Below are 24,692 nucleotides of genomic sequence, written 5' to 3'. Positions count from 1 at the left end.
TCCTACCATCTCATCTTGTCTTTTCCGTATCTCAGACTTAAGGCTGCTTGCCAGAATTGACTGATCCTGAACATAGATGTCTTACTCAAGTGCTTGCTTAGGAGTGTGAAGCTTTTTTTTTCATGGTCATCTGTAGTAAAAGTTGCTCTTTATATTAATGGTGGAGGTTGTTCATTACCCTCTAGAGCATTTGGATCATCAGGAATTTGAATTCCCAGGTGGTCTTTTGTGAGGGAATATGCAGGAAGGAATGCAGTAGTTGTTGTTGCAGAGCCATCCATACTAGGTAAGTAGCAATGACTTATATTTTCTCTTTAAGTGACAGGCATTATTTCTTTTTGTAGGTTCTTCTTTGCCTCTATCCTTAAGTAAATTTTTTTGTATAAATGCTTCTTTCTACGAGAAATCCTCGTGATAAGGATGTGTAGGTGGTAACAATTACTCCAGGTAGAATAGTGGCCATTCATCCATGGACCTGTATCTTTAGAAGTGAGTGGTGAAGGTTATAAGAAGTTATTACTAAGTCTGCTCAAGTCCTCTGCAGTGAATCTTAAGCTTTCCAGTTCAAGAGCAAATGGCTTCTCCTCATCTTGTTTTTGCAGAACCTTGCTGTCATTCAAAAGTAGTTTTGAGGATCCTGTCTGTTTTCTTCCTTCTTTTTCTAGTCATCATTGTCACTAGTTGATGTTAAAAAAAAAAAAAAAAAAAAAAGCCTGTAAATTAACCTACAAAAGAAACTTCGTGAAAATCTATCATTTAGGCATACTAAAATCTCTGCTAGGTTAGTTAGCCTCCTCCAAGACTCACTTTTTAGCATATAAAGTGATGAATTCTAGCAGGATCTGCAGTAATTTATATTACCTTGTACCTGACGACAGGGAGATCTCCAGTGTTTCTCAAGTCTAAATTTTGAATATTTTATCTTTATTTATAATGACAAAATGATAATTTTATCATCATTTATATACATTATTTATATTTATATCTATATATCTATATATATATATAAATTATATTTATATCTATATCTATATAATTATTTATATTTATATCTATTTATTTATAGACTTGTCATTCCCTCATTCAAAAATCAATTAGAATACATCTGTCCTCCTGAGGAGTGCTGTGTCCCATTGGTATGGGTCGTACCCTCTGGTGTCACTTACAGGAACTATGCTAACATGCAGTGAAGCCTCCAGCAGTTTCATGCAATGTGCCGGAACTGGTCACAATTTTCAGCTGACAACACTGTAGAAATCTCCATGGAAAGGCAACAGAAAAGTTACTAGCCTTTATTATTTGAATAAAATCCATCACACTTATGAGTTGGTCTTGGGTTGTTGCAGTTCCCCCTTCAGTGCCTTACTCCCATTTCTGCTACTTCCTTATAGGAGAACACATGTTACTCATTAGTAGCATGGATGATATGGGAAACAAGAATGTTGAAATTGTATTGAATATGTTCCAGATGTTGGTATCAAACAAGGTTGGGTCTGCATTAAGATTCCCTTTAAAATATTCTTATTAATTTTAAGTGGAAAATAATTCAATACTAAATGTTTCTCTAGAATTCTAAATTCACTGAATGTTTGCTGTTGTAAAACACATGAATAATGAGTGGTTCTTGTAAAACTTCCTAACCTGCTTTCCATCTTCAAAAGGCTTTGCAGGCATTAAGCAACTAAAATTTGATTGTGGTAAGAGCCAGGATTTGCTAACAAGGTTAACTGAATACATGGTTCAAACAAAAGCCCAGCGACGTCTGTGTGTGCGCTGCATCTCAGCAGAGAAGGGGTAACTGCTTGTAGCTGCACCAGGATGTGTAAACTGGGAGATACTTCTGACTCTTGAAGTGCTGGTTTGATTGGGGATGATGTGCAAGAGAGTGTCTGTATGTGTCTGGGGTGAGGAGGCAATCTTGATGCCATAACTGGATGAACTGGCCCCTAAGCAGTGGTGATAGTGAATCTTGGCAAGATATCTTGTGTCACTGATGCAGGGGAGGGTGCAGAAATGTGGGGCTGGAATGGGAAGCTGGTGGAGCCTGATTCTGGGGTTGGTGCATTGCAGAGCAGCAGAACAGCGAAGCCCAGGCAGGAGGAGGCTGTTGTTTCATGTCTGTTACAAATACAAATACAAGGTGTTGAGGTGATACACAGTCTAGTAGTGTCACAGAGCTTTTTTATTTGCTTGTTTTGCTCCTACTGGAGGGAAAGTACCTCAGAGTGCCACCTACATGTCTTAACTGGGAGATATGCAGGTGCAGTGGGTGTTGGCTGAAAGAGACGTTAATGAATGTTTAGTGAATAGCTCAGGCAGTGCTCTGGTGTGTGGGGTGTAAGAACAGAAAAAGCACAGCATTAATGGAGAACAGGTGGTAGAAAGAACTGTCTCATGCCAGGAGCATCAGTGGACTTTGTGGCCTCTAAATACCCACCAGAGGGGGTGTAACATGGTGTACCCACCATCATTCCTTGTTTGTGAGCAGCCTTACAGCAGATGGGTGCGACTGCAGTGGAGTCAGTCTCCAGTAGGTACCCAGATCAAAGTTCAGAGATCAAGGGGATACATCTCGGTCACTCATGAAGCTGATCTGAAAGCAACTTTACCAAGTGGAGTAACTCTTCCAAAATATTGGTTTCTTGTACTGAGCATCTCAGAGCTGCTCTGTGCACCCTTTCCCTCGCAGCACAGCCACCAGCAGTGGCACATCCCGTGCTGGTGAGGCATGAGCCACCATGTATCCAGAGGCTGTGCCCTCACTAGTGTGCAAGTGGGACCACACCAGTAAGCCTGCTCAACAAGTCCTGCTAAAGACTGGTGCAGCCACGAGGGTTGGCTGCTGGTGTTTGTGCAGGAGAGCTGGCCCATGCCCATCTGAGACAGTGCACAGATGGAGCAGGCATGCCTTGATCTGCCCCTCACTGGGCAGGTAAGTTCAGCTGCATGTGGTTATCCAGGATGTGAACTTCTGCTCCTTCTGGGATCGTTACCGTCTTGCACGTGGAGAAGAACAGAAGGCCTTGGAGGAAAGGCTTTCTTAATGCACACTTGAGGTGTCACCAAGGTATGGGCAGCCTGGATGTGCCAGTCACTGTTTTCTTCACATGGATGAGTCTTTGTAGAATGTGAGGGGATAATCCAGGTGTCCTCACCTCTAATGTGTCAAATTTATACAGACCAGATGAAGGGTAGAGGGGAGGATTTGTACATGTATTGCATGGAAAAAGATGTTTACAAGAGAAGGGTATTAGCTCTTTCTGGGGTCTTTGCTGAGGAAAGTGCAGATTTTTGTCAGCAGCTAAATTTCAGTCTTGTTCTGAGTCTTGCACCTTGTTCTTCATGTCTGTGTTATGATAAAAACATCTTAATAAATGTTAACTCCATTCTGGTCTGCAAGAAACAATTCATTGAACAAGCACTCCTTGGCTCTCAGGTTGTTGCCCAGCCCTAGAAATGCTTGTAGAGTTGAGAAATGCTTTTTGTACAGGTTGTATAATGTGGTCTGCTGCAGGACTTGCATATCAGTGGCTGGGCTGATTGATTGGTATTCTCTGATCTGCAGCTGTACAGCAGGAAAATGAGGCCTCTCTGCTGGTTGTGTTACTGCAAATATTCTTCAACTGTTACAAAAGTCAACTTCTTAATAGATTTTTTTTTTTTAACTGAGTATCATTGCTGGGATTGGTCCCATTTTGTGTATGTATACTTAAAAAGGATTTTAAAAAGCCCATTAAATAGATTTCAAATCCTCCAAGTGGTGAGTGGTGAGTGCTGGTCCAAGTTCCTTACATAGCAAGCAGAAAATTTGTTTATCTTCTGTACCCCAAGCACAGGCATGCATAATTTATGCCTTGAGCATTGCTTTTAACAAATATTCCTGTTCTGGGGGAGCTGGCAGGATATATACCATGCACCACTGGGTTTCAGGAATGGCCCCTTTGGCAGGACAAGGCATGTATGGCCCAGGGCACTGTGAAAATCTTCCTGTGCTCTGGGGCTTTGCTTTTTCCAGATAACGTCTGTTTCAAGATAGACTCTGGCTCCTAACTGGCCAGCTGCTAACGATCTTGAGTGAACTGTCTTCTTAACCAGCCAAGTGTAGATCAGTGCTAATACAGTTAAACACATGTGTACACCAAAGTCAAATGATCTCTAGTGCTACAATAGTTGGATGGAGATTACAAAACCAGACAGAGTTCTGCTATTTGATCAGCTGAGGATTTTCTTTTCTGTTGAACTTTTCCCAAAAGAAGCATTTTACTTCAATTGCAGATGTACACTACCTGAGGGAAAAAACTATGCTTGTAGCTTATATTTCTCTTTTGTGCCCTGCATCCTCTGAAACAACTGGTTCATGTGAGTCTATTTCTTATTGGAGTGCAAATTAGGGGTTAAGTCAACTGTGTTCTCCTGAGACCTCCTGAATCAAAAACATACTGTATCAGTTACTGTCATGGGTGGGTTTGAGCTGCTTTGGAAAAGCAGGGCTGCTTTCCATAAATATTTGTCTTGCTTTAGTTTCCTGAGATATAGTTTAAATGTAAACTGCTCCGTATGTTTCAGCTTTTGTGCTATCTTGCTATGTCACATCACATTGTCTCAAGTACTATATAAGAGTATGGCACAACATCATGCTGTGGTGATTATTTGAAAGGGCGTACACTCTGTTTTGGACTAGATATCTGTTATCAGTGTAGATAATTGCTGTCAGACACAAAATAGACTCAGTAAACAAACATTTCATTTTATCATGTGACAGATGCCTGCTGTTTTGTACAACGTATTTGAACGACATTCACTGTAAATCAGCACTGCTTCAAAAGCAACAAATCCAACTCACCCAAATCCTTCCTGATGTAATTGCTTCATACCAGAGATTAAATTTTCATTGTCGTATAAATGTGATTGTATTTTTCATTGTTTGGAGTTAACAATGTTTGACATAAACAAATAATTCGCACCTAAGATGAACCAGTTCCTCCTACCACTATTACTACTGTTTGTTCTGTCTTTTTTTTTTTTTTTTTTTTTGTGTGTGTGTGTGTGTGTGTTTTTGGTTGGCTGGCTGTTTTGTTTTGGGGTTTTGTTTGTTTGCTTGATTTGGGTTTTTTGGGTTTTTTTCTTCCTTCTTCAATCTTTCATCTTTGGTTTGTTCCCTGGTAAAGATAAGACTACGTTCCATTTTGAAATTCATAGTTTAAATTTCAACTTTTGGGGGGAAGTGAACCAATGAGTTAGCATATTCAGGAGATCTTAAAAGGGCAACAGAAACCAATGTCTTAATTTTGTAGACAATAAACATGAAGCCTCTGCTTTTGTTCCTGTGGGTTTTGTGATCAAAAGGATGATCATTATTTGACAGGTATAGTCTTCATATTTCTTGTTTCTCCAAATGATGTGCATCTGTGTCTTCCTCTGCAGGTCCAGTGCCTAGGAGTGAATGTGTCTTATCACCTGTTAACAATTCACACCCAGTCCATGCCTTACTGGAGAGCTTTACAGTCTTATCTGGCTGTGCAAGCCGTGGCACAACAGGCCTGCCACAGGAGGTGCATGTCCTCAATCTCAGAAATCCCGAGGAGGGTCTGGGCCATCACGAAAGAGAGGTAAAGGGGAAATTACTTTTTTTCCACATAACTGCACACTTGCATGTGACTGCAAAGGGGATTGTTCTACATTATCTGGCTGAATAAAGTTATTTCTGAATTGTGGCCAGAAAGGCTACAAAGAAGTAGGCACAATTTGCATAGATGCTGCCCAGCGAGGCTGTGCATGTCATACGAGTAAACTGCTTCCATACCCGGCCACTTTCTACATCACCTTTCACAACCACGAAGTATACTTTAAAAAGGTGACAGGGTGGGCAAAGGAAATAAGAAACAGATTTAGATCTATAAGAGGCCTCTACAAAATTGGCTGTCTTCAAAAGCAGATTGTTTACCTAAATGTGTTGTAAATTAACATGAATACCTTTGGATCCCTGCCATGACCGCTATAAACAAATATTTAAGTTCGGACTCTTTTACCCCCGTAATACATCCTTAATGCTTCACTGTGGAGGGACTGCTGTACAGAAAGCAGGTCTGGCTGACTGTGTTAGTACTGAAGTACAGACCAATTACTTATTTAGGTACATTGAACATGGACTGGCTGCTCTGAAAGCAACAGCACAAGAATAAATTTTTTGATGTTAAGTTGTGAAGTACTGCTGTTTACTTTCAAAGTACATCAAAACAGAGTGTCAAGGTGAAAAGAAGGCTTTGCATGCAATGATAGCTGAGCTCCTTAGTTTGTGTTCTTACAGAATTACACCCATGGATCATTAGTGCTGTCCTGTGAGACTAACGTGCGTGTACACAACTAGCAGACTTTGTAATGAGAGGACAAAGATAATGATCCAGCAGGCGGAAGCTTAGAAAAAGAGTATCTAAATCTGTGCTGAAAGAACTTTTAAGTGGAGTCTTTTATAGTGATTTAAATAAAGGCAGAGTCTCTTGGCCGTAATCAAAGTCTTTCCATGGACTTCAATAGCAGCCTTGTTGGTTTTGTTGTGTGTTCAGCTCAATGTGTATTGTATGTTTCAGTGTAACTTCAGCTGTTGCGTTCATTTTTGTTATATGCACTGTCTGCAGAGTCTAGTGTAGGATAAAAAAAGGTTATTTACTATTTTTTCAGTAGGCATCTTGCTGGCTGCCTGTGATAAAAAGAATGTCAGGTCTTATTCAGTTCAACTGTCATGAAATGAATAGAAAAAATATGCCTGTTTTTTATTTTGGTAGAGGGTGGGGAGGCTAGGAATGAGCCAAAGAGGTTTTTATATTTGTTTTGGGTTTTTGTTTTTCAGAGCTTTTCTTAGTTTGCCAGGGACTGAGTTACCAGCCTGTTGAGTGCACTATGAATGCTGTAGGTAGATCAATTATCCAAGTTGGTTTTTTTTGGTAACATAGTTTCTTATGAAACCTAAATAGACCTATGCGATTCTGCTATGTATTAGTCAGTGCCTCTCATCACCCAGAAACCTTTAAATGCACTGGTAAATCACAGACAAATTTGATATGAGGGGTAGATCCCACTAGGTAATCACAAATTTTGTTGAAAAGAGGCAGAAGAGTGCCCTCACTGTGGGGACATGATAGAGTGGGAGCTTGTAACTTCTTCGTTCCTAAAGGTGCCTGGGGACTGGATGAAGTAGGCTACAGCTGGAGCTTGTACCTCCCAAGAGACCAGAATGAATCAGCTGCAAAGTGCACGTTTGCATAAAACCAAACTTCCCCCAGGTCGATGGTCCTGCGCGTAACAGCGCAGATTCTGCAGCTCTGTGCTCGTAGTGTGAGCTGGGCTCATGCGTGCATGAGGCTGCAGGCTGTGCCAGTACTGTCTAATTGTCCAGACAGAATGACAGAAGATGTGAATACTTGGCTTTGAATAAAAATAGTTGCTGTCTAGCAGAAAGAGGCGTCTTGTGCCTCCTCTAACATGCTTATAGTAAGAAAGCAGTTTGCCCCAAGCTGCCTTTCCTTTGTACTTCTGCAGTCACAAAAGTGTGTTTCACAATTTGTAGTCTTTATCCTCCTTCTCCCATCTCCCAGCCAGTTTCCTATCACAGCCCTTGGTGAAGATGGCTGCCCTTAAAACACTCAGGAAGCTAGAGCAAGGCTTGCTGGAAAGCATGTCAACCAAACTTGGAAGTTGTAAACAACTTGAAAAGATCCGATTTTACTTACAGGATCAGACTCAGAAAACAATACAGAGCAAATGTTATCTTTTCCATTATTGTAAAAGCCTTCTCCAAGTGGCCTTTTGTCTTAAAGTTACATTAGCTTGATACATTGGCTGAGGTATTTCCTGGCATCTACAAATGCTGATAGCAAAGGTAGAGATCTGTTTGTCATACAGTATTCCTACTATGCTCCAGAATAAAACTAGTATTTTTGTTTGACAGTACATTACTTAGGCTCAGCAGTATTGAAAGCATGTTTAAAATAAATCATGCATTTGTTCAGAGGTTGGCTGAGATTCTGATAATGTGGAATGCAAGATCTGAAAATTTTTAAGTAAGGGCTTGCTTTAGGGGAGGAGATCGGGTTTTGTTTTGTTTTAACCTTCCCTGTGCTGGATGCTGCTAAATTACACATTCCTGACTTGCTGGGAGGAGTATAAACTTCCCCTAGCAAATTCCTTGGAGAGCTCATGCATTAAACATACTTGTGCAGTTATCTTGATTCTCATAAATATGCAGCTTACATGTACACATTCATTTAACTCACTTTGACACTTATGTAGAATATAAAGACAACAAGCGTTCACAAATTTAAACATAGGAGGGAAGGCTGATACAGGGGGAGGGCACAGCAGGAGAGGATGTTCCTTCAGTAAAACCTCCAGTAAAACCTTTCTCTATGAGGTTTAGTATGGTTCGTATGCTTTTATTTCCCTGTAGACTGGGGGAGAAAAAGGTGGACTGGAAATCTTATGTATTCTAAACAAACTTTGCAAAACTAACTCAGTAATTTAGCACTTTCAGGTTAAGGCTGAAATCTGATAAATATACAGTCCATGTCATAAAATACTATAATCATATCTGTGATCTTAAAGGAATTTGTATTTTACTGTGTTAATTCCTGTTGGGGTGACATCTAATTTGTTGAGACTGTGAAGATATTTTCTTCAAGTAAGAACCCCAAAAGTTTAATCTTTTTAGAATGTTTTTTAGAAATGTCTTTTGTCACAATTCATATTATCATAGGAAATAGAATATGGCTGCATGTAATAGCCACAACTGTATGTATTGGACTTGGCATGAGAAATGTAAGCCTTTTTGTTTGTTTTGTTTGATCAAATATTCCTGGGGAAGTGAGTGCATGTGTGCACTCCTGTACTGATCTGGGTCTCAGCTGAAAGCCATGGAACTATTGAACTCTTAAAATAACTTTCTCTTCAACTTTGGGTATCTTCACTGCTTCAGTTTCCCAGCTTTTAGAATGGACATAGTTGTTTTCTCTTGGAGATGCTTATTCTGTTATGAGGAAGAATTGTTGTTTGTGAAGACATTTGGTGGCTCTGGAGCTTTGCGCCAGAAAACTTTATACAAAAATATAAAAGTTATTTTCAGATGAAAGTCTTCTCTAGATAAGTATATTCTAAGATCCTAAATTAATGGAGGATTCTTTTTAAATACCTGTTAGTTGAATTTCCCTGAACTGCTTCAGGCACGCAGCCACAATTGAAATAGCTAAAGGGGGAGCGGGGGCATAAAAAATTAATCTCATGTGAATACTTAGGACTGAATACATATGAATACATGGAATCAGAGTTCCTGGCAATGGATTCACTATTGTTTTCACTGACATCCTCATCCTCAATGGCTTTAAGATGTTATGCCTAATACAGATGTTTAGCATATGTTATGTGAACTGAAGGCAGGAAAATCAAGGACTCATCTTTATTTTTATAATTTTGAGCAATGCCACTGAGACTGTAATAATTCCACGGACTTCTACCCCATTGTTTATTCAGTGTTACTTGGAAATAATTTTGTAATATTTTCTTTTGAGAGCAAACTTGATATTAAAAAGCCTGGTAGCTTCTGTGGAGGAGGCTAATTATAATAGCCTGCTTATCACTTACTAGTGACATATCTCAGGTTCCTGAGCCAACATACTTAAGTCTTTAAATGGTGGTCAAAATTAACTAAGTCAAATATTTAAGTACTATTTGAAGAGATCTTCCAAGCTGTAAAAAAGGAAAAGACTGACACCATCTTTCCAGAAATACAGATAATGTATTTCTACATCTTGACCTTTGCAATGCCTCCTGAATTAAGAGAATTCTTTGTGTCTCATTGTTTTTGTATTTAAGGACTATGACCACCTAGACAACAAGGGTAAAATCAAGTTTAATTTTGCCATTTTCCCCCTACATATTTACTGTGTTATCCAGCATGTTAACTGTTTTTTGAAGTTTTAACACCCCAACAGCTCTACCCAAGACTTTCAGGGGAAAAAAGTTTTGTTTCATGCTCAGGCATCTGGGGACAGGCTTGAGATGAAGCTGTGATAAAGGGGCCACTTTCTGAACCAGGGCCACGGTCAGGGAGGGCCTGGGGGTCTTTTGCCAGCAGCAGGCAGGAAGGGAATTCAAGGTTTGTTATTTAACAGCTCGTGTTAGCTTTTGGTTAGGTGGTGGTTGCCTGGTCATTTGTGTGATTCCATTTTGTTTATTTCTTCCTCTAAGAGGCATTTGTTAAAACAAACTTTTGTTTGGTACCAATCAAATGTCCACTTCAGGATGTTTTCTGAGGGTTTAGGATCTTGCATACAGTAAAAATGAGGTCAGCTCCTTTTTTTACTGTGACATTTTAATGCTCAGATTTTGGTGTCAGCTTGACCAGTTGCTCTTAAGCTGACAAGACAGGCTATTTTGATTTAAAATTTTGAAACACCCCACTGTTTAATTATCCAAATTACAATTACTGGGCTCCTATCCTATGCAGTCCTGAACTCACACTAAAATAAGAGTCTCAAGAACAAAGATTCTGTTACTTCTGCAAGATTAAACTTTTGAGTGAGACCACAGACTTTACCAACATTAATATTGAATCTGTGCACTGCCAGATCACTTGACAGTATAAATTTGGTATTTCTGGTGGGCTGACCAGAATATGTTGTGAAGAATAAAGCTGGGAAGTATAGGACATGATGCTTGGTTTGCTAGCCTGGATTGCATCTGCCCTCTGCTTGTTCATTGTGGCACACTGAAGCTTACACTGCTGCACGTGGGTCTGTTTGGTATTTCTGGTAGTTCAGAGGAGTTTGTGTTGAATAAAAACAGTTCCTACTTTAGAAGATGCTTTCAAAGATGAAACAAAGAGCCATGCCTGTGCCTCTGTCAAGATACAGACTGGATCTGCACAGTGCAGGGGTATTTTGCTGTTCTTGCCTCTCCATTATCTGAGCACCTTTGCTTGGCAGCAGGAATGGGCACTAAATTATCAGCAGCAGACTTACAAGTGTCAGTGCAAATACATGTGGGTTTTTTTAGCTAGGCATGAACTACCTGTGGTGAGGCAGCTAGAGAGAAGGGTGGTGTCAGGTGGTTATGTTGCTGCCCACTCTGGGTTTGAAGGAGAGGAGATGGAAGTAGTGGAGATGCTTAATCTTTCCAGGGATGAAGAAGTCTGCAGTGAGACTTCAGGTGAGAGGACCAGTAACTTGGTAGCAAAGGATTTAGTTCCAAAAGAAGACTAAAAAGAAGAGTACAGTGTGGGAGAGTCTAATATACTAACTCATGCAGCCAGACAGTTCAGTGCTGGGAGTTCACAGGCTCCAGAGTAGCTTAGGAAGTGACTTTTGCTGTTTGGGAAATTCTTGCCCCTTGCTTTTTGTGCTTGACTTCAGTTTTGCTGTGACACATGTGCTACGCTTTTCTCACATTGCTTTCCTCACCTGTCAGGGTATTCTGGTCCTATATTACCAGGAAGGGTAATATACTAGGGTAATATAATAGGGTAAAATTACTTTTGCTCTGCTTGGTTTTTATGGGCCACTGTAGATGTAGATCTCTGGGTTTTCGTGAGCACTTCCTTGGCTTCAGCCTTGTGTATGGAAGCCAGCTCTCCTGTTATGCTGAGTCCATCAAGATCAACTTGATCACTTTTACCCTGTTACTGCTTGTTCCTTGATGCTCTGTAGCTCACAAAATCATGCAGAGGCAATGTTATCAGTCCAACCAGGACCTGCAGAGTGGCAGTGGAAAATTAATTTGGCCACCTGCAAGTCTCTGTGTCAACCTTGAAGCTGACTGATGCTTTTTTGTTACGTGGTGTTTTGCATATCACTTATAACAGTAAGGGAAAGGGCCCACATCAGATCAAGAATGGGAAGCCCAGATGAATTACTGCTTCCACAAGTGCTCCGTGCCAGTGAGGTCTCAGAGTCAAGTTGTGAGCAATGCTGTGGCACATGCACTCCAGGAACACCCTGTATGTGTTGCTTGGAAAGCAGTAGTCCCTTATCACATGCATCTCTTGATCCTGGGTATTTTCCAAAGCTTGCCCACTGCCTGTGGCAGCTTTGCTGGCTCACTAGGGTGATTTCACAGGCTCTTTTTATTCCCGTTCCCCACAGCCTTGCCCAAAAGCCTTGTCTGGGCTGCCAGACCTCAGGACTGTCTCGGAAGTAAAGCACAATAGGCCTTATAAAGCCTTAAAGATACTGTCAGCGTGCTCCTCAAAAACTGTAATTATCAGTGTCTATCTCAAATGATGCCATGTCTATTGAAAGCTGCAGCTCCCATGCATCTAATACACTGATGTCTTCATGGCCTTGATTGATGGACACTGCATTGCAATGTCTTTAGAAATGAACAAGCCAGCAGCCACCCCAGCTCTTAGAGAGCCTTCACAACCCTCTTTCCTCTCTTTGTTAGCATTTTGAAGCATCTGCGTTTGCATAAAATCCGGTCTTTTTTTAATGTGGCTTTTTCATCTTGTTTGCTCTGGATGCAGTCTTTGTGGGTGGTTTTTAGCCAGCTCAGGATTTGCTGGTCATTGGCTTTGGCAAGCATTTCAAGTTCTGCCCACCAGAGCTGCCAGAGGAAGTCATGTGTTGGGCAGAGGAGGCTGTTTGTGCAGAGCCTGCTGTCCTGCTGGAGCGTGGCTTGATGCGCGTCTGCCCTCCTCATGACTTGGAAAGTGCAGTGCAAACCCCCAGTATTTTCTCATTTTAGAAATGGGACTGTTTGCTGTGTGCAGAAAGTGAGACCTGGTCTGAGTTTGAGAGCTGCATGGAACTGTGTCTGAAGCTGTGCCAAGGCTCACTACAGAAGGCTAAAGGGTTCAGAAGAAAAAAAGTCAGAATGACTTCTCATCACTCAGTTTTCTGTATTTGTTTCAGATTGCTCTTAAAAGTTACCTGTTGGAAGCTGTTAGCTCTGCTGTTAGTGCCCATGAGTACTGATACGATGTTGCTGGATTGTAGAGAGAAACGTGGCTGCTGCCCCTGTCTTTACTAGATGGACACTTCTTCCCTCTGTGTTGCTCACGTGTGTGAGCACACTGTGCACATGGGCTCACATGTTCTTTCAGGCATGTGTTTTGATTTTGATCATAAACTGTGATTAACATTCTTGATCACCAATTCCCTCGTCAAAACTTCTGACGTTAAAAGTGTTCTTGGAATACTTATAAATTACTGCTTTGTCTATAGTTAGTTTTCCCAAGATCATATAAATAAGGAAGTGATGACATTTCCAGGAGTTTGTTTATGTCACAAACTTGATGGACAGGTTGGAGTCTAACTTTGGCCTCATACATATGAATGTGCGTGTGAGCAACACTTGTCATGAGTCGTGGTGTTCATATTTTTCTCTGGAGCGTATGAACAAAAAGCTGGAATTAATGAAACTGTTCTCCTATGACCTGCCAGCATCGGGGAAAATTTCCAACATAAATTGTGTGGAGCTTGCTGTGCCTGACAGCCATGCTCCTGCATCACATGAAAAGTAAAATTTTGCAGTGGCGAGTGTGATAAACAAGAGGGTGGCAGTAGTTAGTGTTTCTAGATAAGAGGCAGAATTTGGTGATAACTTTGTCAATGAGGGAAAGGCATTAAAATCTGACATCCTTCTGGAGGCAGGTGGTGTCTCTAACCCTGAAGAGTGGTTGAAGTATGGCTTACTCTCCTGTCATCACCAGGAAGCAGTTTTCCTTTCTTCTCCATGAACATGATTGATCTGCCAGTGCATGTGAATATGCAAGTAAAGTTTTGAGAAAACTTTGTTGGGAAATATGACTCTGTGTGACATTAGTTTTGCAGAGAAGAGCAGTGCCATTTGCTATGTAGTGTCTTTTCAGAACATCCCTTCTTTCCTCTATGTACTGGATTTCTAGTGATACTTGCAATGAGGTAAATTTGACACTGAAATGCTCCCGAAGCTACATGGAAAATAGTCCATGGGAGGAGCATCAGTCTGTTCTTACACTGTTAGCTGGAAAGTGAGTCAGTATTTTCTTTAGTAAATGTTTTCAAGCAAGAATCAGCGAGACAATGAAGATAAGAAGTGCATGGAATGGCATAATTGTGCAAGAAAATACTTTCGTGACAGTCTTAGTAATATCTTGAGGATTTAGTCAGTTTTCATGGCTTTGATTCAGCCAGTGTATACAGATTTGAGTAGTTTTACTTATATGGGTAGGCCTGACTAAATAGAAAATTTGGTTCCTGAGGGGTTTGGTGTTTCTGGTTTCCCTGTAGTCAGTATTATAAATTCAGGCTTTGAAATAGTCCCAAATTACTGTTTCATTTGTACAGAGAAAAAAGTTCTGATGATTTTTTGAAGATTGATAGTAGGAAAAAAATGGGAGGAGTGAAGACCTGCCCTGCGGGAGTAGAGATACAATGTATTGGTTACGGTTATTTTTCATCTTCTGAAAGCAGTTTCCTTTGTATTTAATTTCTAATACCATTTGTGAGTGCATATATTAGGCACAACTCATACTTGGGCTGATGGGTTGCTGACAAAGTAAACAAAGCTGTTTCCTAAATCTGGTGCTGCTGCTTAGGTTTTCAGATTTTTATGACTCATGCACACGCGCTGTTCTTTACCCTGGCTTGGAAAGCAAGAATTTTGTTTTAAATGCCCAATAAAACCATGAACTCTGCATTTTACACTTCCCTCCGTGACTGCGTTCCTCTAAATGCCACTTGTAGAATGAGATTTCTCTTTTTCAGTCATCTGGATGTATGTGTGGTCTGGCTGCAAAACCTTTGAGGAGTAAATTAGTTTATATGTGGAGGCCTTCAAATGGCATAATCCTTGTCCTGTGCAGTCTTTAATCTGTTACATGTTTGTTTGTAATCTTCTTTTGCTTTGTGAAGTCTTATTGTCTCAGCCTCCTCACCTGCAGCTTTTGAAACAGTGGAAAGTAAGGTGTTCATTTGTTCAAGATTTTTAGCCTGAGACTTAGAAATTTTTGTATTCAGATTCCAGTTTTGCGCTGATGTTCTTATGACACCGTGTGCTGTTTCATCTGCATGAATGAGGTTTTGCAGATGAGGTGAGCTATGAACATGATGTGTCTCCTACCAGGGCCTGGTATAGATGAGAGAGTGCAGATGCTGAATTTTGTAGCCATGCTTAGTATGGTGCTGAGCTGTGACTGACAAGACCTGTTAGGAGTCAAAATGTAACAATACTGTAGTGGAACCTTAATGCAGCTGTGTGATTTCTAGTTGGGTGGCTAGCACTTAACTTGCTGAAAATACAGAGAGGAGAAGCTTGGGTTTACCTGGAAAACCCTGCATAGCTTTGTTCAGAATGCCTCAAATGCATTTAAGGAAAGTGGTCTCAGCAGAAGTTCTTTTATCTGTCAGTTTAAGAAGTATTTTCTTTGAGGCAGGGGCCTTTTTTTTTTTAGTGTGAACTCATTTATCTTCCAGTTTAGTAGTGATCCCTCCACCCATCTTTGACTTTTCATGGCACTGGACATTGTTACACAACAAGCTGGTAATAATTCAGGGCTTGCACAAGGCAAGAGGAGTATAAAATTAAGCTTTCTTTGCAACTCAGCTGATTCACTGAAGAAAAGCTTAAATCTGCAATATATGTACATGTAAGTGCAGAATACAATAGTGTCTGGGAAAATATTTACTTTTCACATGAGTCTTGTATCTTAATTTTTAAAGTAAAACTTAGTGTTACAGATTTGTATCCTATGGCCATTTCATAACAGTAGGCTAGATGCTGTCCTGGTGACTTGCAGGAATGGATCCCGTGCCCTTAAACACATCTAAAGCCAACAAGAATTTTTCCCACAAAATGTAAAAAAGGAAGACTTTTCCCATAGGATTCATTATATGGCACGTCAGTGGTATTGACATCTACTGATTTATGCAAAACTGAGGGAAACGTTTTTAGGCCTCAAGCACTGGGAAGCCTGATTGTGGAAGGGCAGATGGCACAAATGGTTTCACTTAATCTTTGGGAGCCTGAGTGTCTAGTTTGGGTTACAGGAGGAATGGGCAGAGTGTTTCCAGCCTTGCTCTGGTGGACACAGGCTTCCCACTGATCAAACCATGGGGCCATCACTGTGGGGTGGTGGGGTCTGTGGTGCCCATAGCTGGAATGTGAAGGTGAGATTTGTTTGGCAAAAGCGTGTGAGCAGAGACTGTCTGCTTTCTTTAAAAAGTGCAACCCTTCCTGCAAGATTACCTTTACCTTTAAGCAGTAACACCACGTGAGCATATTTTGTGTTTCTTGGAAAAATCAGTGAACTGGCTCCTGGAAACTGTTGGCTACTGAAAGCTGGACACTGCAACCTACCATTGGCTTGCTATCAAATCTGCAATGCAATATTCAACAAGCGTAGGAAAAATACAAGGGGAAAGAAAAGTGTTCCATTTTGAATTCACAGTCGCTGCCTAAAGAAGACACTTTTTCTTTACTTTCCTGTTAAAAAAAAAAACCACCAAACAAACAAACAAAAAACCAAAAAACAACAAAACAGCCTGGAGATCCTTCTCAAAGCAAAGATGATCTCTGGAAAAGCATTGCAGTACTAGATCCTGCCCCTTGAGGTGGGCTCACAGATTAATCCTTGACTGAATTCTTTTTACATTTTCCAAGTGAATTTCAATAGAAATTCAATTCCTTTTATAATGGATAATACATACTGTAAAGATAAGGTTTTTTCATATTTGTTTCCTTAACTGTTGTAATACCAAAATAATTTATGTCCTGTAAAAATTAATTCAACAAAGAGTAAAAACTCAGAGGGCAGAAATAGGTATAAAACTTCATATTTCTGCTTTAAAGTTTGCCTGCTTTTAACTGATTATCTTAATCTTTGCAGCTGCATGATGAGTTGTCATAAATTTATCTACAGTGCATCATTAGTAAGTCAGAAAATGTGTTTATATGATCTGAGGTCATGTAAAGACATCTGAGAGTTAAAATTCGCTTTTCTCTTTTCTTTTAGAAAACAGCTGCCCTAGTCTGGGCAGTGTAATTTAATACAGCACAGCATATTTTGTCCTGGTTTAATAGTACAAATTCGTAATGGCTGTTTTGGAAAACGTGCTATGAATTTATCTAAAGGCCTTCACATTAGAATAGTTAATTCAACCTTACAAATCCTTGGCACTTGACTTTCGTCTTTTTAAAACAAAACACAGAGTTTGCTATTTGATGCCTTGAAGTCAGCAAAACAAAATGGTACTTTAACAGCAGTGTTTACTTTGATCCATTTTCAGCATTTGTGCCCTTGCCTTTCACGTAGTACAAATTGCTTTACCAGAGTAACAGGGCAGGAGCCCATAGACTGTTTTTCTAGTTGGTTTCTGTGGTGATACTCAGCCTTCCATGAAACTCTGATCTCTGGGGACAGAGGAGCCTCTGCAGCTGCCTTAACCTTGCTGCTGCTGGAGACCTTAAAGGAACTCTGCAGCATCTGCAGACAGTAGTGCCCAGCATGGATGCTTGCCAATATAGCTGGCTAAGTAGTGCCAGTGTACGCTGGATAGACAGGGCACCTATGAAATGTGGTATCTTTTCAAGGTCTTTGTTTTGGTTTTTTTTTTTACAGATTTTATAAGAAATATTGAAAAATGCATCCTAGCAAAAATGCCAGCTTTTCCCTCTTGTTCATATCCTGGTCACAGTTATATGCTTTGTGGTTGGTGTATGCTTTTAAAAAATGAACTTATATGTTGTGTTGTAAGATTTTTAGAATAGCTTTCATTTTTAATTTTCGCATATGACCAAGTTGTCACATTCCTCACAAGTCAGTCGTGTATTATTTGGAGGAGCATCTGCCAACGGAGGCCATGAAGGGCAGACAGTGCAGAAGAGCAGCTTGGTTTGACAAACAGCTGCTGAAGCTGGGCTTTGCTAAGAGGACCATTCCAGACACATGTCCAGAAGGTCTGGCCTGACTAGTGACTGCACAATGAAAATGCTGGCTATACAACTCAGTAATCAAATGATTCCTTCACTGGGACTGCTGGACCACGTTGACAGAGCAATTGCAGCTGCTTGTTAAATGGACTACTAAGTGGACTAGGTGGCCTAAAAGTACTTTAGTCCATGTAATGATTCTAATTTAATTTTCTTTTGGTCTAGTTTTTGTTTAACCAAATGGCATGTGGAGCTGTCTGAGGTGCAGAAGACTTTAACAGAGGCAGTATTTTGCCAAAAATTACAAAATGTGTGTATTTTTGAAGCTCCTTTGAATCTCATAAGTATGGGTGGAGAGGATCACTTTTTAGATGCCTCCTTTCTTCAAAAAAAGAGGAAAAAAAAAAAAGGCTTGTGTGGAAGTTTCAGAAAAATAAATTTTATCACAGTTCAGTGAGTTCAGAATTTCCCACCATATCTAGCTGCACAGTGCTGAACATGTGTAAGACTGGTTTCTGTTGGGATTTCTGGCCAGTGGTTCACAAAATATCTAATTAATATCACTGTTGTGTATATCATGAAGCACAGACAGTGACTGGGGCAATCATAAATACTAGAAGGGGAAGTAATTACATTATAAGGAGTCTATAAATTTTGTATGACTTCTCAGTGGGAACAGTTACATTCAGGGTAGGCCTTCCAGGTGTTCCTCAGCAGAGATAGCTCTGAAGCAAAAATGAAGTATAAAAAATATGATGACCAAGATGGTCCTGAGAAGATGTTGAGCAGCTCCGTGGGGGGTTTTAAGTCTGGAAAACCAAGGTGGTGCTGAGGACCCTGTTACATCAGAAGCATAGTGACAGGGTGTGTGTCTGTGTGTGTGTGTGTGTGTGTGTCTGTGTGTGTCTGTGTGTGTGTGTGTGTGTGTGTGTGTGTATATGCCAAGCAATACAGCGACAGAGGCTGGTGCAAGAGCATGCTCACATGAAATATATTCTTTCTCAAGTTTAGGGCTAGAATATTAATGCTACATTATGTGTTTTATTGCTGTCTTACTCAGAAGAAAACTGAGGAGTTCAGTAATGCAAAATTACATTTATTCTGAAAATTTCCACAGGAACATTTAATTTACTTATGAAAAACTAATTGCTTTGTGTTAAAGTCCTGTAGCCTTACTTAAGGATCAGTCTGCACTTTTCAGGCAGATATATAGGAAAATTCCATTATATCATAACTTATCCTCTGGTTTCAGCCAAAGGCATGGATAGCTATATTGTCACTTCTGAGTACAGCTCAAACTTTGTTGATTGTTTCTATGCATGTATGGAAGTAATCATATGTGTAGGAATCAAATCTGTATATAATACACAAAGCCTAAAGGAGCAGCAACTACAAAATGTGATAGTACATCCAGTTGTAGAGAATCTCTGATTTTCTCACTAAGGTTGTGCAATTGCTCTCTCATGTGACAAAACCAAGAGGCAGAAACCTTCATGAAGTCTAAAACATCTGTGTTGTGTGAATGATACTGCCTTTGAATAAACTTATCTGAGATCAGTTAAAACAGAGGTACTTCTCTCCTCTACTTCCTTATTACCCAAAGGACTTGGCCTAGCTATTTCTGAAATGAAGCTTTCAGAGTGTGTTATTTCTTGTATCATTTCTGGTTTTAATAAACACCAGACATTTTAAATAGCAAAGATTCTTAACATTTCTAGTAGGACCCTCTTCTTTGCATTTGACTTGACATTCTTGTAAAAACACAACCAGGGTGCGAACCCAAGCTGAATGCCCCTCTTGGCCAGTGTGAGAAGACTGTCACTGTTTTTCTATTTTTTTTTTGTTTGTTTGTTTAAGTACATAAACCTATGTTATAGCTCATTGCATCAATATTTACATTAGTCACCAGTTCCTTTGGGATCAGAAGAAACGAGTTATCATTGCAGTGAGTATGTGGCTGTAGATGCATATAAGAATGGATGTGCTTAATATTTACTCCACTTAGTGCAAAATATTTCTTATGTACATTTTGAATTTTAGACAGTTTAATATTTAATGCACTCTATGCCATTTGGAGCTGAAAAAAATACCAAAATAAAATTTGAACTCATTTGCCAGATCAGGCAAAGATGTATGTGGAAGATATAACTGGGCTACTTAGGTAAATTTAGATTACAGTATTTTTATTGCTTTGTAAGAAAAGATAAGCCTAGATCAAGGTGATTATCTTTATTAGTTTAAGCTGCTTATTACTAATTAGCTGTGATTACAGCTGAAAACCCAAGAGAATTAGGGCTTTTTAATAGCACTTCTAAATGCCTTTTTCTGTCCACATTTGCATCTCCATTTCTAGACAGAACAACAAAGTGAGAGCCTTGTAAAACAAATTATTTTATCTTCCCCCTTATTGTCAGCTAACACAATACTTTTGGCTCTGTAGCTTGAGACTGGAGAGCTGTTTTATAGCTAAGATCATGACTGCTTGGCATTTGAAAGAAGTCCCTGTCAACTTGTTTGCCATTCAAAGTGCTAACACCCTGCAGTTTCCCCAGAGGAGGTATTTCATTCTTTTGAGGCAGAAAATGGAGAGAAATGTGGCCCCTGGAAGCTGTGGTAATCTGCCATACTTGATGTTCTCTTTTGGAAATGCATCACTAACTACAGCTGGCCTCCTGCCAGGAGAGGCTGAGCCAGGGAAGGTGGCTGCCTCTGAGGGAGATGGGGGTACCCAACCCTTCTGCTGGCAGAGCTGCCACTACCTGCCTGCTGAAGAGGTGCTCGTTCTTTAAAGCAGTTTGGCACAGGATTATTCTTTTATATCAGTTTTCCAACAACTTTTAATAAAGCATGACAAAGTTGAAGACAGGGATGTCTTCAGTGTCCCCAGAGGCGTGCTTATGGGATTTGAAATTTCTTTTGCTGTGGGTACTTCAGACACATTCATTCAGTGGGTTTTTAAGCATCTAGTAAATTTGGCATGGAAGCATCTGCTTACCATTTGGTCTGGTAAGTAACAAAGTTAGTTGTCTGCCAGCTTTTCAGAAATTCTTAAGTAGCAGAGAAAGGTCTTTTCTCCTCCTGGTCTTCCAGGTGTCTGTCAGACCTAAGATCTAGGTTTGATTTCCACTTTGCAATGATGGTGAACTTGTTGCCTGAGGAGGGGGAAGTAAAAAATAAAAAAAAGAAAGATATGTTTTTATTTTTAAAATATTTTCAGCAGTAGTAGGTACTGCTGAATAGTAATATTCTATTTGGTCTCTAGCTTTCATCTAGTTAGTTTTCCAGATGAATCTGCATTTACTTCAGTGGTAAACTAACTGATGCTTACGACTATGTAAGAATAATGCAACAAAGCATACATAGTAGCTTTGTTTTCTCAGTTTTCCTTTCAAATTCTCTAACATTAGACAAAATTCATTCTGAATTACATGTACTCTCATTTCTGTGTGCCACCACTACAATTGGTGATGTTCATGTTCCCTCAATACCTTTTTTCTAGAAAGAGCTGTGATTGAACCCAATCTGCTACCCACTGTTGTGAGCCATCAGCTTGCCAGCTTAGTCTGCGGGGTGTGTGAGCTTTCCCTTCCACACTAAAGGATTTTTCCTGTAAAGAAGGATGGGACTGTAAAGCCAAATACTGACTGCTTAAAAATCTTATGAGATACTTCAAAATTAAAAATTGTTACATGCTAAAAATTGGCAGCCTATTCTCTGTTATGCGTTGGTTAGGGTTTTGTTTCTAAGTAGGAGAAACTTCTAGGGACCACAATCTGCTTGCTTAAAAATCACCTCTAACAGATTTCCTTACCTGTATTTTTCAATTTCTTGCCATCATTTCCCCCATGTATCCTTTTAGTCCCTGAAGACAGGCATTTTCTTTCTCTAGTGTATGTTAAAATTCCTGTTGGGATTCCTTCTATAAACTAGTATAGTGCTTGCTTGTGTGTCTGGATTTGTTCCTTCTGTTTTTTGTTTTTTTACTTTTATTTGTTTTTCAGGTTATATTTATGGCCTAATAGCATCAGCAGATGAGGTTTCTACTTCAAAGCCAACTTTGTAGGCTACCATCTAGAAACCAGAAATCAGAGTTTGCTTTACAATTCTTTTAATCTCCTTGTTCTCCAGCTCTCAGCTTGGTGGTTTGACCTTTTGCATAAGCTATTTTTCATCAGCACTTGCCAAGGTCTTCTTAAACACTTCAGCAGTGCTTTGCAAGTGTAGAGCTCAAATGTTAACTATTTCATTCTTAATATTATCTGTGCTCTGTTGACTGATTTTTTGGGGGGAAGTAGATTAGTCTGTGGGTCAAGAATTCTGAATGCCATAATTTATCTAAAAGCCCCCTTTGATACATTATTTCAAATTACAGTTTGGTTTGGAAACTTACGAGGAAGTGTTAATCTATTTCTCTGTTTCTACACAGGTCACATTACATTTGAATCCAATTTCATCGGTGCATATTCACCAGAAGCCTCTGGTGTTTCTTCTCAACTCTCCTTTGCCTCTGGTCTGGAAGCTGAAAACAGAAAGACTGGCACCTGGAATTCAAAGATTTTTCTTTGTAAGTATCCACAGTCTTCTTGCCAGCTACTTGTTGCACAAGACATAGAGTTAATGGCATTCATTTGGAAAGTTTATAAACATACATTTTAAAAAATCAAGTTAACGGGAGGTCAAGTTTCCATGCAGAGCTCTGGGGAACAGTTAGGTGGCAGGGCCAAAGCTTTTTGGGGAAAAGTACCCAGTTACTTTTTATGTGAATTCAAGGAAAAGGAACCAAAGCTACTTTTTCAGAATACACGTGTCATGTAGTTATTAACACTAACAGATATCCCAGTTCAAAAAGCTGTGAGGTTATAGTACACTGCCAGTCCTGATTAGAAGTTCAGTAGTACCACAATGCAAAAAACCCACCCCTTTCAAAACCACAAGAAATACTATGGTGGATGTGAGTTGGGTGGTCTGTGACAAAGACAAAAATCTGTATTTGTTAAGCTCAATATATACAATGACAGGTTTTGCTTCTAATGAAGCTTGTCTGTTGAAATGACCAAGCTAATCCCAGAATGAAGTAATTTTTTTTCTCAGAAAGGCTGCAGTACCGCTTACAATGTTGGATCCAAACATTACCCAGTATTTGTAAATCATGTCCTTACAGTTGGCCAGGACACTCAAGTTTGCTATTTGTAGTGAAACAGAAAAATTGTTTGGATTAAATTTTTAATGCATGACATCATGTCTAATAATGAGTTGTCCTTATTAAAGTTACAGCTTTTGCTATATTCAACTCTAATTACAGATTTAGACTTGATTATTTAAACTTGATTATTTTAGTGGCATCCTTATAGGGCTTAATTTTGCTCTTCCAGCACAGCTGACAGTGGTAGGCAAGACTGCTTCTGCAGTCTCAGATGGGATTTTAATGGTGTCACTGTGCAACAGCAGGATTGACAGATGAACAGTGCTGCAGCATTAGTGCACTGGGAAAGGGACACTGCTCTCACAGTGGACATGATACAGTGATGACACTGTTATGAGTATCATCACTTGCTGGGCACCAACAGTTTTCTAGGATTATTTTTATTTTTCATGTCACTTGGGTAGGAGTACCCTTGGTACTTTGAACTTACGTTTTCTGTCCTGCACTGTTTCCAGTGCAATGTATTACTGACTGGTGCAAAGAACATGAACTTGTTTGTATTCCAAGATATTCACAAACTCTGTCAGAGACTCTTGACTCCAATCTTCTTGTTGATGATTTCTGGTGTATGTCCTTACTGCAACCAGTACAGTTCAGATCTGCTCAGAAAATGTCTGAGGAACAAGATGACAACCTCTCCCAGCCAGAAGAAGTGTCACCTCTCATGAGTTAATCGTGACTTGAACCCACCTTCAGTTTAGTTTTGATCTCCTCCTCCTACTGCTACATCATCACTCCCATTCCATATCAGCTAGTTTGTGTTCAGTTGTCTTTTCTCTCTTCCTCCTCCTCCTCTAGGCTTTTCCCTCTCCCCTCACCTTGCTGCTGGGAGTGAAGCAGTGCTCTGCTGAGAGCCATCCATTTCTGAGACTGTGATAGTGTGCAGGCTCCGATTGTGCTGGGCTGGCTTGGGCTGGCTCACTGGGGCTTCAACAGGCTGCAGTAAGGCATAGGAACAATAGGAATGTGCCCAAGGCCTCAGCTGCCAAAAACTGTATGATTAGCTAAGTGTTTGCTTTAGAAAACTGTTTAAAGCTCTTCTGGCTACAAAAACAGGCTTGAAATGTGAGCAGCAACTGTTGCAATGCGTGCCAAACTGTCTGACCTGGGGAGGTGGCACAGCAAACCTTGCTGCAGATGCTGCAGGAAGGAGTGAGCAGATGCTCAAGTGGGATAGGAGAACCTGATAGATGCTACAGATTTAGCTCTCTGTTGAGGGAACTCAAACACCTCCTGTCAGTACTCCAGCTGCTTTTATGCTCTACTGGTCACAGTCAGGGCTGAAAGTTGTGATTCTTCATGATATTCTCCCAGCATGTGTCTGTGGCACTGGAGTAACACTGCTCCTCATAAGCTGTGCAGGTATGAGACCTTGCCTGTCCATTGCAAGGAGTGTGCTGGCTGTTAATGTTGACTCATACCTACTCAGGTTTAAACATCTGAGTACCTCTCTGCAATGATTTTGAATCTAATCAAGTGCCAGGTAATTTATGTATTCTCCCTTCCACTGTGTTAAGGCTTGTATTTGTATTACTTTTGTAGAGACTTGAAGAATGAGGTAGCAGAACAGAAAATACCAGGGTATCTCTCCCAA

General features: G+C 40.1%; 1 protein-coding gene across 2 annotated transcripts in view; it reads left to right on the top strand.

Moving 5' to 3' along the window:
- TGFBR3 (transforming growth factor beta receptor 3) overlaps positions 1 to 24,692 on the top strand; it is a 113,259-nt gene that overhangs the window by 42,136 nt on the left and 46,431 nt on the right. For both annotated transcript variants that reach the window (XM_071750694.1, XM_071750693.1), the window contains 2 exons: positions 5,425 to 5,609; positions 22,322 to 22,459. In XM_071750694.1, the coding sequence (XP_071606795.1) occupies positions 5,425 to 5,609; positions 22,322 to 22,459 (323 nt within the window). The remainder of the gene's footprint in view (positions 1 to 5,424; positions 5,610 to 22,321; positions 22,460 to 24,692) is intronic.

This window comes from Heliangelus exortis, chromosome 8, assembly GCF_036169615.1.
Source record: "Heliangelus exortis chromosome 8, bHelExo1.hap1, whole genome shotgun sequence".
Taxonomy (NCBI): Eukaryota; Metazoa; Chordata; class Aves; order Apodiformes; family Trochilidae; genus Heliangelus; species Heliangelus exortis.
This window is presented reverse-complemented; position numbering and strand designations above follow the sequence as displayed.